The following is a 14,460-nucleotide window of genomic DNA, read 5'->3' on the forward strand; positions in this document are numbered from 1 at the left end:
AGCTGTTCTGGCAGCACGCAGCTCAAGTCAGCGGCCATGGTGAAGTGCAGGGAGGGGAATCTGCCAGCAGGAGAGGTTACCAGCAGCAAGTCCTTAACATCAAGACCAAAGCCTTGTCTTATTTTCACTCAGGGTATACCATTTGCATTTAAAACAACCTAACAGAATCTACGTCAGCATCGACAAGAACCAAACCAAGTTTTCCTGACTTTATGGCCACCTTTTCCTTCCAGCAGCCGAAACTACTGCCCTTCAGGCCATTAACATGAAGGAACAGTGACATCAGGTGGACTGTCACATTAATCACAAGAACATCGCAGCTTTTCTACCACTTTTACAGAAATGTGTGAACCTTCTGTGACGCGCTGACAGGCGTGAGCTCAGTAACTTGTGAGATACCTCAGCTTTTCTGTAGACTGTCCATGCAGCACTTCAGCTCTCTCAGGGCTGGATTAGTGCCAGACCTCCTGGAAAAAGGTAAATTTCACCTTAAAGCCAGAAATAGAGACAGCTTTCATTCCGCCCTTTAAGCAGGTGCACTGTTATTGCATGCGTGTTGGTAGGATCTGCATGCCTGGAACAACAGCCTCTGGTAGCTCCTCATTACAAAATTCTGAGCAACAGCTCTCATGACAATGGATTTGTTTTTTGGTAGAACTTTACATTTCATTTAAATGATCTAGAATTGTAGTTAATACATCAGATGCTCACGGAAACACGTTCACTAAGGGAACTGAACCCTCCCCAAAGTAATTTACTGTTAAACAAAATTAAGATCCAGCTCTAAAACCCCCAGGTTTAGGTGTAGTTTTTCATTTTCCCTGTCTCCCTCCCTCCCATCGTTAATTCAGCGGGGGGGGAAACATGAAACTCCCTTAGCGTAAGGAACTATTTCTTCCCACCATTTCTAAGCAGGGAAGTTAGGGCTAAGGGCCTGTATGGAGCCTTATTTGGTTTCTCACTGAGAAATAATTAATTCTGAAACAACAACACATTCGCTGTTTTGAAGGACAAAACTCTTCTGTGCTGAAACAGAACCTATTCAGCTGGCTAGGCTTTTTTTTTTTTTTAAAATACAACTTAAGAAAGTACTCGCTCTTCGGTTTACTACTAGCTTACCACAAGTAGCAAGTGTTTTGAAGTGTGACAAGCGTACTTCAGACTTCACCACCATATAATTATTTCAGCTCTAAACAACCCTTTTATACCTGCATTGCTATCCATAAATCTGTACTGTATTAAACAAGGTGCTTTCCCTTTAAACCCTGGATTAATCCAGAGGTAGGGATTTTTAGGAGATGCATGGTAACTTCACAACAGAGAAAAGGCTGCCATTAAGTACCTTTTGTCAAATTACTTATCCGGTGTCACTGAGAAGATCTTGGCACACGTTTCATTTGCTGGTACACCACCCGAGCCTCTTCTGGCTCCCAACTGTTGAAATGTTAAAGGGACGCTGTAAACTTGAGAACCTAAAATTAGAATTAACTTGGGTTTCAAGTACACACACAGCTTACCCGCTCACTGGAGAGCTGTTACTATGCGTCACTAGCTAGCAAACAAACGCACAAAAGCCAAGCAATAGACTGAGATTTATGACTTGTTTGTTTTGCATCCCCAGTACGGCATCTTACCATACAAGTCTCTTGCTGAAAGATGCCTGAAAGCTGAGACTGGTAACAGATCATGGGGGTAAAAAGAAGAGGGACATCTTCAGTAACAAACAGGCTGACAGACGAGACAGCATTGCATCTGAAATTACTGAGGGCTACTATGAAGGAAAACACTAGAGAGGAAGGAGAAGGGTTGATCAAAACAGCGCAGTTTAAACCAAACTTTTATTACAACTCCCTCTCCATCTGCCAAGAAGAGGAAGCTTCCTACCACAGCATGTGAGAGAAAGGATCGATCATTTTTATCTGTCAGAAAAATCACAACCTCTCATCCAGACACTGAACACACTGACTACAAGCTGCAAATTGAAGTTCTTCCATTTCCACGTATTTGGCCCATGGGTCACTGGAATTGCGATTATCTACATTTCCCCAGCAACACTGCTGGCAGGTGTAGCTACAAGCACCATCTGTATAATAAAACATTGTTATTGTAGTGATAATTCAGGTTAGCTATGCAGCTGCATTCTCATTTTTAAGGAAAAAAAAAAACAAAACATGTCATGCCTTTCCTTATACTGAACTAAATTACTGTCATGAGATAAACTGTACCTTTGCTTTTCAGCAACTGAATGGATTTTTCTCAATTGCTTTTCTACATAGTAGAAAACAAAACAAAACAAAAAGACAGTTCCTGGGAGAGAAAGCAGGAGAGCTTAGTTACACAAACGCACAGTAAAAGATGGCAATTCTAAGGAATGCCTGAGCTGCTAACAATGCCTACATCAAAACTGTCTTTCCAAATTTCCATTTTCCCCTTTACAAATGGATGATTACAAGATTGTGAAACAATCAAAAAAAAGCACGAAGAACTGATGACTAAACATACCTCCACCTTTTACAACCAAAAATACCTCTGCCTTCTCTGCCACACTGCTCCTGCAATAAACTAAAACCAGAACAATTGGCATGTCATGTCCTAGTACCCTGCTTGTGCTCTCTTTGGGTTCACAGTAGAGATAAACTTAACAGTTACGTAAATAATGATAGAACAAAGAAGTCCGTATAGTCTTTTAATAGTTGTTAACGTGTGTTACTAATTAAAAACTGCTTTTAATCCACCGATACAGGCATGGAATACAGTACAATAAAATATTCATTACCATTTAACAGAAGACATTTTTTTTCTGATTATGGGCTGCATCTTCAAAAAATTTAAAAGGAACTGCTTTTGTGTACACAACATGTATATTTGGAGCCTCCTTATCAAAGGAGCCAAAGATACATTCTTGAACTTTCCCCAAATATTATATGGAATAATCTAGCATCATCATAAAAGGCTTCAACCCATTGTGCCAAAAAGATTAAGACATGACAAAATCTTTTTCAGGTGAAGAAAAGGAAGCAATTTAAAAAGGATAAAAGTCTAGCAAACTAGAATAAAATCTCTCCCTCTGGTATTCTTCCTTGATAAGTGTCTTCCACTTAAGACAAGGGCTATTTCCAGTGGATAAACCTGCAGTTAGTCAACTGGTCTTTATCCTGCAGAAGCTGCAGGAGAAAGTGCTCAAGAGGTGCAAAGAACTTGTGGAGCTGATGCTGCAATGCTTGCACAGGAACTTAATTGCAATTGCTGATCCTCAAGAGAATTTATATATAAAGTGTTCGTTCAGCAACATGATTTAGGGGTACGCTGATAGAGATCACGGTACTTTTCACACCCACGTGATCACAGTTCATAATGTTTGCTTACTTACGGGGTACTTTCTCCTCTCCAAGAGAATATTAATTGCATTGATTAATGCATCGTTCTTATTCTGTCATCATATTCGCTCCCTCCCCACCAGTGGCATCCTGGGAGATATGGAGATCCTCCAGCATTTCAGCCAGGCTGATCCGTGGAGCACCATCGTCATCCGTGTCGCTCTCCACTGGAATGTCTGCATCTACAAAAGCAATTAAGAAGACAACAACACAAGAACAGCTAAGCAATAAAAAACACCACCACCAACAAAAAAAATGCAAATAAACCAAAAGCAACTAAACAACCTCAATGAAGTAAAAACAAACAAACAAGTAAACAACTCCCTCCTAAAACCCAACAACTCCAAAGGCTAATGCTTGCCTTCTTGCAAGATGCCAAGTTATTTATCAAATCTTTCATCCTGCACAGGTTTTGAGTGTGGAAGAAAACAGGCTTTTACCTCCATATGACGGGCAAGAAAACACTGTATGCATCACGCAGTGCATGGGAAATACCACACGCTATCACCACATTACTGCATTTCTCTAAGAATGAGCAGTTCAAAGATCCAAACGCAAAACTTCAACAAAAATATCTTAATTCAAATGGTAATGATGAAGTTACATGCAATTAAACAGTTAAAAAAGCCTTACTTCTGTAAATGTTGACATTTTTCCTTATGGTTTCATCTTCTTCAAGATCTTCAAGGAAGTCTTGGTATTGTCTGTAAAAGATGCTTCATATATTTACTAAACTTTTCCTTTGCGTTTACACAAGTTTATAAAACAATCAAAGAAACAAAGCCTCAAGAAATGACTGCAGTCTGCAGTTCTTTAGACATGCCTTCTGATTGCATTCCAACATTTCCAACTCGTTATTTCTGCTTTTTCTCCAAATTTTTAATTCTTATCAGCACCTATTCATTTCCAAAGAATGTTTAAATTGCCTGTCCTCATTTAACTCTAATTACCTCATTTTTTCTACTCAGTTGGACATTATTTAATAACTCCTGTTGCTCTTTCAGCTTTGCCATGGAACAAACCAGCCACAAACATGTTTTCATAGCCAAACAGACAGCAGCCATAACGCTTCACAATGCTTCATAAAGCAGACACAATGCTTCTAATCGTTTGTCTCATGGTTTAAGTTTTTCTTGAAATAACATAGTTTTTTAATATTTTGCAACAGTAAACCTGAAAGACTTGCAGGGTTATCTTTAAGATTCAAGATTTAGTTTGTGCCTTGCCCCCTACCACTGGCCTCAGTATCCATCTTCCCTGAAAAATGAGAAATCATGACAAAACACTTAAAAAGCATAAGTAAGGTGCATATGCTTGAAGCACTTCCTGCTCTAGGGAAAGGGGAAAAATGCAGAGATACTCCTCAAAGAACACCAGGATCAACCTATCCTGTGAGCCATCATTGTGCTCACCTAGAACCAGCATCATTTGCTTGTGCCCCCCTAGCAGTCAGTATGGCATTACATCGCAGGGGGTTATCTTCAGCAGAAAGTAGTAACTGTTACTTCTAGACTTGGCACAGTATCCTAGGTAGAAAGGACTGAAAAGCTTCATTGCAGACAACAAACCTTTCATCATCTGTATCCATGCCTTCTTTGTCCCTTTCCAGCTCTTTCAGTTTCCAGTTTCTGCGATGCTGGCGTTTGGCACGGTCATAGCTCTTCTTTATTAATACCTGCAGAGAAAACCAACAAATATTTACACACGCACACCTTAAATGGAACTGATGGCACACTTTAAAAAAAACAAAACACCACTTGAGTCTACATTTGAACAACCATAAAATCAGCTTAACAAATGTTAGGCTCATTCTTACCAACAAACACAAGGCAGCATAAGAGATCTGTACTTTTCCCCTAAACACCCCACAACGGCCAGTCTGGCACTCTAAAACTTTGTATAGAATTTGTACAGTATTTTTCAATTCAATCCAAAGTATTTGGGAACCTTTGTGTCCTAAGAGGCACAGATTGGAGATGTAATACAGTTTTCACCACAAGTGCAGGGTAATGTGAACAGCAACAAGTAAGGTAAGTTAAAGTACGTTATTTAAACACCACCTAAAAAAGCAAGTACTCAAAATCAGACTCTATTCTAATTGCAATATTAACATCTCCTTCCTTCAACACCAGGGAACGTGTGTGCTCATTACAAAACTATTATATGTGCCTTAATACCCCTAAGTAATGCAGAGAACTTTATACAGAGAAAGAAGATGTTCTTACCACGTCGGGAATACTGTGTGGGTTCATCTTATTCACAAACTCATCATTCAAGTTACAGTTGGCCAAGTCGAATCTAAAATTAGAACAGGTAGTTAGTTCATCCTTTAATGTGAATGTACAAGATTGTACTCAAGGTATTATATGCTTGTGTTAAAGAGCTAATTTAATGCTTGTGTTAAAGAGCACAGCACCTAAGTTACACAAGTTACAGCTCTGAAGAAAGACAAATGTTGCCAAATTAGTGAGCAAGGAAAAAATCCACATCGATATGCAGCTGACAAAACTGAGTAATGTAACTCTTACAAGCTGCTGTTCCCCAGTTCAGCAGCACACTGCACTCAGCAGCCTCCTGAACCGGCGTAACAATATCCCTGAGGTTCTGCTGGCTTCAGTCATGTTTAAGCATCCCTGTCTAAGCCTAACCTTTCAAACATCTCCCATTTGTCACTGCTGTACACAATACTCACTATCAAGCAAAAAGGCCATACGCATTCCCTTCCTTGGGCCTTGCCCAGCATTTTGAATACCCCTCCCATCTGTGTCTGAACAGTTCTTCTCATCTGCACTTTAGAAGTCAACACTTAACTCTCATACTACTAACACTCCTTTTCCTGGAGTTATTTCTGCTAGAAAAGTTTTATTGTATTAGAACCATCTCTTCATGGCCAAGATGAAAGATTCTACCCCTTTTGCTGATTTCACCTAGAAAGCTGACAACTTTCTTGATAATATATAAGCAAGAATCCAGGCCAGCAGTATGAACTGAAACAACCATTCCTGCTTCCTAGCAACCAAATAAGAGTTAGGTCATCAGGTGCCAGTATTTTTTCCTGTGTTTGCTCTTGAGAGATTCAAAACTTCCCTTCCACAACAGCAGATAAAAGTCTTTAAATTCTTTCATACTTCCTATGTAAATCACAATCCACACAATTCCTACTGCAAGGCTCAAATGAACTCCTATGGCATAGCTCATTCAAATAAAACCAAGAAACGGAACAGACCCCAAGACAAGGTCTCCAGGATTTAGAATGTGTCCCAAGTGAGTAGAGCAGAAATACTGATGATCTGTATCCAACTCCGAGGTTTTCTGTACCCAGGCTTCAGCCAGCGTGTGCTTAAGGAATGAAAAATAAACTCTTGTAATAAATGCAGCTTAGCTTTCAGTACCGTTGAAATATTTGTAGTGCTACATTGCTGGTTTAAATTACAATTGTAATTAGGCTTGTACTTCTACAACAGGCATGCAACAAATTGCTCCCTACTCTTAATTTCTCATCTTTACAAAGCTAAGGAAATGGGCATGGCAATCACTTTTCACAAGAACTCAATGATTCAATGATTTCTTCTTTTTAAAACACACTTCCTAACTTTGTATTACATGTAGCTTTTGCCTGAGGAAAAAAAAACAAAACAAAACACAAACATTTGGCATCAGTCCATTGATTCTGATTAAAAAGCAATGTTTCTAAACTTCAACAACCAAAGAAATCAGTAATTGAAGAGCTGAAAAGCTGACGTAATGATTTCAATGATGATAACAGAATGTACAGTTTAAACTCATTGATACAAAATTCTAAAAGTGGGACTCAAGGAACATCTTCACAATTTCCAAAACAAAACACTGTCCACATCTGCCTGAGAGGAGCTTTTTCAAGTGGCAAGACAGAAGGACATACATCTGGCTTTTTAACATAGAAGGATTCAAAACTGATGTTCAGTGAAGGAGGGGGTGGAGAGGAGAGGAAGGCCTAAAACATGAAATTAAACACAGAGGAATGAACTCTTACTTTGTTTGATCTTGCCCCTGCACCTGCACCTTTCTTCCTTTCTTGAACTCTATTGATATCCATAACAATAAATTCCTCCAGCTGTTTCGGGTGGAACAAGCTATTGAAAGGGTAGCGCCAGTAGGTATTTCCATCAATTTCAGCAACTGGAAAACAAAACAAAAAACAGAGTGGCAATCCCAAGGGAGAGAGAGCTCGCATCGGAGAAATTAAAAGAAAGCATTCACCAAAATGTAGGCAACTGCAATGCATTCTGTTCAATTTTTTTTTTTTTTTAAATGGTAACAAACTATTTGGGACAAGACACAGATTGCAAACTCTCGCTATGACAGCAGTTGATGATCTGTGACAGCCAAATCACATATCACCTGCCTGAAACACAGATGACTTTTACTCACAAAAATAATTTCTCTAGTAAGGTCCGTAGCCTTATTAGAGGTATTTTTCTTTATATAGTATACATGCACACAGTACTATAGTGTGTATACACACATTCATGCACCCCTACTATATAAAGCATCCAAATACACATGCACACAGTGCAGTCTGTATAACTAGCTGGGCAGTCCAGCTTAGCAGCAAAACCTAATCAAAGCATCTGCTTCTGTGGCACCCAGACAGCTAGAATTGAAATTACACTGGGGGAAAAAAAGAAAAAAAGGAGGTCTTCTAATTTTAGAAGCACACCTCTCACACATCTAAGTGCTTAGAGCACCAGAGCACCCATGAACCTAGTACTGACCCTCCACATTTTGCCTAGAATACTTTGGAAATGAGGCTTAGAGAAGAGCTATGTATCAGTTTGCTGTTAAATTTCCAATTCTGTGAGTGCACAGATGCATTTACAACATGAAGGTATAAAAATACAAGATTTCATGAAACCAAAAATAGATCGTGCCAACAACAGAAAAAAATCACATGCTGCATAGCACAGAAAAAAAATGAGAACTTACTCTGCAGAGTGCTCGGATCAATGAGGTGGACAGTACTCGTTACTCTAATGCACACGCAGATCTGGCTCATATTACCGAGACTCTGCGCCAGTTTTGGTGACAGACATACGACATTGTCCTGCACACAAACAGAAAATAGTTAAAAAATAAGTAAATGTGAGCGTAAACTAAGTCTTTAGAGAAATCTGAAATGGATTTTTAAGCTTTAGATTTTCAATTTTCCACCCAACATCCCCCAACAACTTCAAGGTACCTGCTACCTGCGCTTCATGCTTGGTGTGTGTAGACCCTCCCCATTCCCCTACACACACAATAAATCTTGCCTCCCTTAGCAAAACCAAACTCTGCCCACTTCATACAATACCCTCTGGAGATGAAACAAAGAAGCTACCTTGCATATTGGAACAATTTCCACAGAGAAAGTGCTTTTGTAATTGTAGACATTACTATGAACATCATGTGAGGTCAAACGTTGGGATGACTTAGATCTACAAAACACAAAAACAGAGCTTTCATGCGGCAAGAAAGACACTACTTGAGACAGAAAATAATCACAATGTACAGCAAAAGCATATGGCTATCAACAACCAATACACTAAGACATTGGAAAGATGCACGAAGGTTAGCTTCACAATGGCTAAATGGAAGACACAGGACTTCTGTAGAAAGGGTTTTGTCTGTTTTAGCCAGAATACAGCTTCATTACACTTCCATGATTCTTTAAAAATAAAGGAAACAGACACTTCTCAGAAGCTTCTGGGTACTCAATGCAATAAATGTAAGTGATGTACCTAGATGGAACTGTACACTGAAGGAAGTCTACCATCTTCTGGGCCTGTTGCTTTGAAGAATAATAAAAATCCAGGCCATCTGAAAGGAAAAGAAAACCTTGATGAGCACACCTACTTCACGTATTACATTTACCCTGAAGATTAACAAGCCACCCCACTTACCATGGATTTCTTTGATGCGAAGTGTATTTTGATGAAGCTTGTGTTTTAAAATCAGCTGCTCCAAATAGAAGAAAGTCTTTTTGTGCAGAGTCTAAAACAAGGACAAGATAAATCTATCAAAGTTGTTTCAGAACCACATAGTGCAAATGCAGTATCTCTGGAGAATAAACATTTATGTGAAAAGAACATCTAGAAAAGGAAGAGTCCAAAGGCTACCCTAAATAATCAAAATGACTTCAGAGATGTGCTCTATTTATAACAAATTCTTTAAAGCTTCTGTTTCTTATTTTTGTATAACTGATTGCTAAAGATAACATTTTCTTTAAAGATTTAAATATTTATAAACAATCTGTCCCATTGTTTCTAACACTGCCTTAAAATACAGAAGGATATTTAAAAATTCACATAGGATCTGCCTGCAAGCCATCACATAAAAATGAGTATGTTAATAATACTAGAAAACAGAAAAGGCTTTTTTAAACTAAGACCAATAGGGAAAAAAAACACCAATCACTAAATTTATTACTGTGGCAGTGGGCAAGTGTAAGCACATCTTTTCCTGAGAAAATCATCCAACAATTTCTCTGTGTTACTGTTTTGCCATCAACAAATGAAAATCAGTTTGCCTCTACCTTTTGCCTCACTTGAACTACAGCTTTCCAGAAATCCTTAGCTTCAATTCTATGACAGTCTTCACACATTTGAGGCTGAACCGTATATTCCACCACAAATACTTGTTGAAGAACCGCTCCATTTATCACCTGCAAAACAAAAGTGTAGATTTTCTCTTGTCAGTCCTGTCAAGAGACTGGAATACTAGTTTACCACAGCATTCTGAAGCAACTTTCATATTATACTAGAACTGCATGACCAACAGCTATACTTATGTAAGAAATGTCAGCAATATTTTCCCAACTGTACAGGGACAGCAGGCATCTTCTTCAAATTGTGATGAACAGCACTTTAATGACAAATTTTAGGCATAACAAAGTCAACATTTTTTCAACAGAAGGCATTAAACACATTAGATTTTACCAGAGAACAGATAAACTAAAAAGCAGTACCAACAATAAAAACCATACTGCTTGCCATTCGAGCTTTAAAAAAGCTACATGCAGATTGCTCTACTTTTGTTACCTCTTTCTGAACAGTCACTTTCAGCTTCAGTCTCTTAGAATGTGGTTCAGTCCAAATAAAGCCTGCATCAATCAGCCGGACCTGCCAGCGGGAATGAACAAAGACTCAGTGTTAAAAACAAGCAGCTCTAGCTACCAAAATACACAGGCTTATGGTATAATTTTTTGTTCCTTAGTTAACTGAGAGAATGAATAACCTTATTATAAAAAGCATACGCTGGCATACCAAACCCAATTAATAATGCTAAATAAATAATTAATGATGTAAAATTAAGGTGCACTAAAATACATTAGTTTCTTTCAGTTAATTATTTTTAATTCAGTTAATGCTCATCTCTCATCTATATGACAGCAACAGTGCAGGACACTGCATGCTGTTAGGCCACAGAACTGTACTGCAGTGGCCTCCTCAGTTTGCTTCAAAGTTCTTTCTTACAGCCTGTCCTTACATTCCAGAATTCTAGTACCGAGTTCTGAGATCAGATTGTCATTACTTGTGCTCACTATAAAGCAGTTAATAAACTCTACACAAATACTAATGACTGCTGTGGGAGAATTGACACTTGTATGAGTCAGCTACACTTCACGTAGTGCTAATAAACATGCTGTGAAATACTCATACAGTTAGCTGCCCACCTTGTTAAGTGAAGCTTTGATTTTTTTAAGACACAGGGCAAGGAGCTCTCTTGATTCTAAGGCACACTGAATCCAAGTTCCTGGGGGCTGAAGATATCTATAATAAAGAAAACATACTACAATATATAATGTGACTTCAAACAATTAAATCATTCAAAAGATGCGCAATTATCTATCAAACTTTCAATTGCAATATCAGCTATGCAACTACAGCTTTTGCCTCCATAAAAGAGTAAGATTTATGCATTCTAAAAGCACGCAAACTTTTACTGCCATCATTATTAATTTGTATACTTTTTGCTCCGAGCCCATAACTTCATACAATTACTCTTAAATCACATATTGAAGACTTCCATGAAGACTATTTAATTAACCTAGAAAAGAAAGCTAACCCTGCATCTCCAATACCATCTCCAAACCGGTGCAAGCGACCAGCAGATCCCCTCCAAGCTGTACCACACTTGATGGAAACACACCACAGAGGGTGACAACCCCCAGAGCGAGGAGACCACCGCTCCCCTGCTGGTTTGCTTTGCCCCTGAGGGGTGCCGCCTCCGGAGGTCGGGGTGCAGGTGCCCACCTTTCGCACTGCTTGCAGAAGCTGAGGGTGAGCTGCTTGGGGATGCCCTCGGTGATGTCCACGCGTGCTCGCAGGCAGCCCACGCACATGTTGGCCGGGTTGGGCGGGATGGGCACGCCGCAATGGCAGCATAGGCTTCGACATAAGGAGGAAATAAGTCAGTCACACACTGAACCCCAACGCAAACACAAGGTACATGCAGGTATTTGTTTTGTTTCCCCCTCAAATATAAAACGTTGGCCCAGGAGCCCGCCCATGCCCCCCCCGCTTACATGTTGCCCTGGCTGTGGGCCGCCGGCCCCACCATGTACTCCATGGCGCCGCCTCAGCGCCCAGCACACGCGGCCCGGAGCCGGCTCGGAGCGGAGGAGGCGGGGACGGCTTCCGGGCGATGGAGGAAGGGGAGGAGAGCGACGAGAGGGCGGCCGGCGGGGCCGCCACCACGAGATGGCGGCAGCGCCCTCCTGCCCGCCCCGGAGCCCCCACCACAAGATGGCGGCAGCGCTCCCCTGCCCTGCAGCCCCTGGAGCCCCCGCCACAAGATGGCGGCAGCGCTCTCCTGCCCCGGGCTGCTCCCCTCATAGAAGTCGGGGCACTGGGCCTGGGCCCCTAACGCGTTGTGCTTTGTAAATAAATAAAGAAGTCGGAGAAATAGCAAGTGCTGTGTTTTGGAGAGGGAAGCTTAAGAGGAAGATTGCATTTACACTGTTTACACTATATTTTATGGTCCAAGAAAATTAAAGATTTTGGCGTTTCCCATTGATTATTGTTTTTTTTCTTGGCTCAAGTTTGGAAATTGGATGAGGTGTGAGCAAGGGCAGCAGCAGTCGCTGCCAGGGTCAGAGGGCCGTGAGGGGCAGAGGGCACCGAAGCCCCTTCATGGGCCTGGGGTTCCTTCAAGCATCCCATGTCTCGGTTTAGCACTAGTGCAGGCACATAAAATGCTGCTATAGGTTTTGTTCTGAAAACAAAACAAAACAATGACAACAAAAAAACCACAACACCACCAAATTGAGTTATCAAAACAGTAAATGTTGGAATACAGAGAAGGGAGATACATTGGCACTGCTTCATTGGAAAGACGTTAGCTGAGAGTGAGGAGCCTTCCCTGATGGGGATTTCTACACATCTCCATTGCTCCCTCGTGTGGGATGCAGGGGAGCTTCTCTGGAGGCCTTTCTACTTCACTCAGCTCAGAAAGATGAAAATAGAGAGCTGCTACTCTCTGGTTTTCAGATAAATGCATTTTATACTTGCTGGAGTATGTATGCCACTTGCAAATAACAGTTTAATTAAGTGATTTTTTTTCGAGCAGACAAATTGTTTTTGTCTAGTCAGAACGGAAAATTCCACCTTCAGGAGTGGCACAAAAATAACATTGTGGTTTCTCCTGGCTAAACTATTGAATCAACATTTTGTTTCCTACTTTTTGTCTTTTGCTGTTTTGTGTCAGTGGTACATTTTAATCATTTCTAAAGGAAAAAGTTAATAAATAAATAAATCTGAAATATATTGTGCAGCAACTCTTCATTTTGCCTTTATTTTTGGGTAGTAGTACATCAGCTTGCCTTTGGCATACATTTAAGCTTCCTTTTTCTGTATCTTTTCTGCCTTCAACACTGGCAACTGTTGTTGTAAATGCTAGACATTCTGACATTTCTATTTTACTCTTCAAAATTCGAAGTAAAAAACTTCTGGATGCTACCAGTTAGATTTTGGAAAGCAAATCAAACTCCCTGAAATACATGATCAAAGCATGGAATTTGGCGTGCCCTTCTTCCTTACCACTGCCTGTGGCATGAATCTGTGCTGCCTGGTGCTTGTATTAGCCTGTATGGTTAATGTTCCCAGTAGTAGTGTACAGAAGCCACTATTTGTATGCTTCCCTTGGTCATTAGATTTATGTGCTTTTTTTTTTTTTTTTTTCTTTTTTTTTCTTTTTTTTCAGAGAACGTGAATTAAAATATTTCTGACTCTTCCTGAAAGTGGGGTAATAGATGTTCTGATGGTGCAGATACTTGTAAGTGAAGAATCAGACAACTATTTCAGCTAGGCATTCAGGGTTGCCCAGAGAGTTTTGCAGTCTTCATTCTGGAAGGGTTTCAGGCCTAAACTGGTAAAACCCTGAGCAACCCACTCTGGTCTCATATTTGACCCTGCTTTGAGTGGAAGATTGGACTAGCAATTTATATAATACACTATATATATACGAAGTAGAATTTAAAGCTTAAGTCCCAAATATCCGAGCCTGGCAGGTTCAACAACACCAAGTTTCTCTTCTCTGTCCCACCCATTACCTCCTGTTAAGAATTGTTTCTTTGCCTTCAGAAAGAGGCTTTGTACTTCCCCAGGGGTGGAAAATCAGAACAATGAGCACCTTTCTTCCTGGATCCACTCCTGATACAATTTACTGGCTAAACTAAAAAACAAACAAACAAAACCAACCAACCAACCAAACATCACCATCAAAAAACCTTACAGTGGGATTGCTGTCAACTATGTTGTTGTAATCTTTTAATTAAATTACTTCATACTTTGGGATAGGAGGAGGAGTTTGTACAGACTGGGTTAGATTCCATTCATGGTTTGCAATAAACAACTATTCCTGTTGGATAGGAGTTCCTTACTGAATTATCAAGATGTTAATGCATGTTTGCAGGTTGGCATTTATTTTCTGTATATTTTCACTCACAATGGAGAAAAGTAGAGCAGAATTGCATGAACACATTGTGTGAAGTCTATTTAATACAGCAATATCCTCACGGAAAGGAAGAGTTGCTTTGGTTGCTTTAAAGTTGCTTTGGGGAATAAAA

At 40.0% G+C, this 14,460-nt stretch overlaps 1 protein-coding gene across 1 annotated transcript; it reads right to left on the reverse strand.

Annotated features, from left to right (window-relative positions):
- Positions 1 to 2,673: 2,673 nt before the first annotated feature.
- Positions 2,674 to 12,070, reverse strand: NMD3 (NMD3 ribosome export adaptor). The gene is made up of 15 exons (XM_068692613.1): positions 11,920 to 12,070; positions 11,648 to 11,782; positions 11,068 to 11,164; positions 10,433 to 10,513; positions 9,928 to 10,056; positions 9,296 to 9,386; positions 9,134 to 9,212; positions 8,734 to 8,830; positions 8,343 to 8,460; positions 7,390 to 7,535; positions 6,604 to 6,716; positions 5,603 to 5,675; positions 4,946 to 5,052; positions 4,011 to 4,081; positions 2,674 to 3,559 (listed from the first exon to the last, which is right to left on the reverse strand). The coding sequence occupies exons 1-15, from the start codon at positions 11,961 to 11,963 to the stop codon at positions 3,426 to 3,428; spliced, it is 1,515 nt and encodes a 504-aa protein (XP_068548714.1). The 5' UTR covers positions 11,964 to 12,070; the 3' UTR covers positions 2,674 to 3,425.
- Between the last annotated feature and the right edge of the window lie 2,390 nt (positions 12,071 to 14,460).

Source organism: Anas acuta, chromosome 9 (genome assembly GCF_963932015.1).
Source record: "Anas acuta chromosome 9, bAnaAcu1.1, whole genome shotgun sequence".
Taxonomy (NCBI): Eukaryota; Metazoa; Chordata; class Aves; order Anseriformes; family Anatidae; genus Anas; species Anas acuta.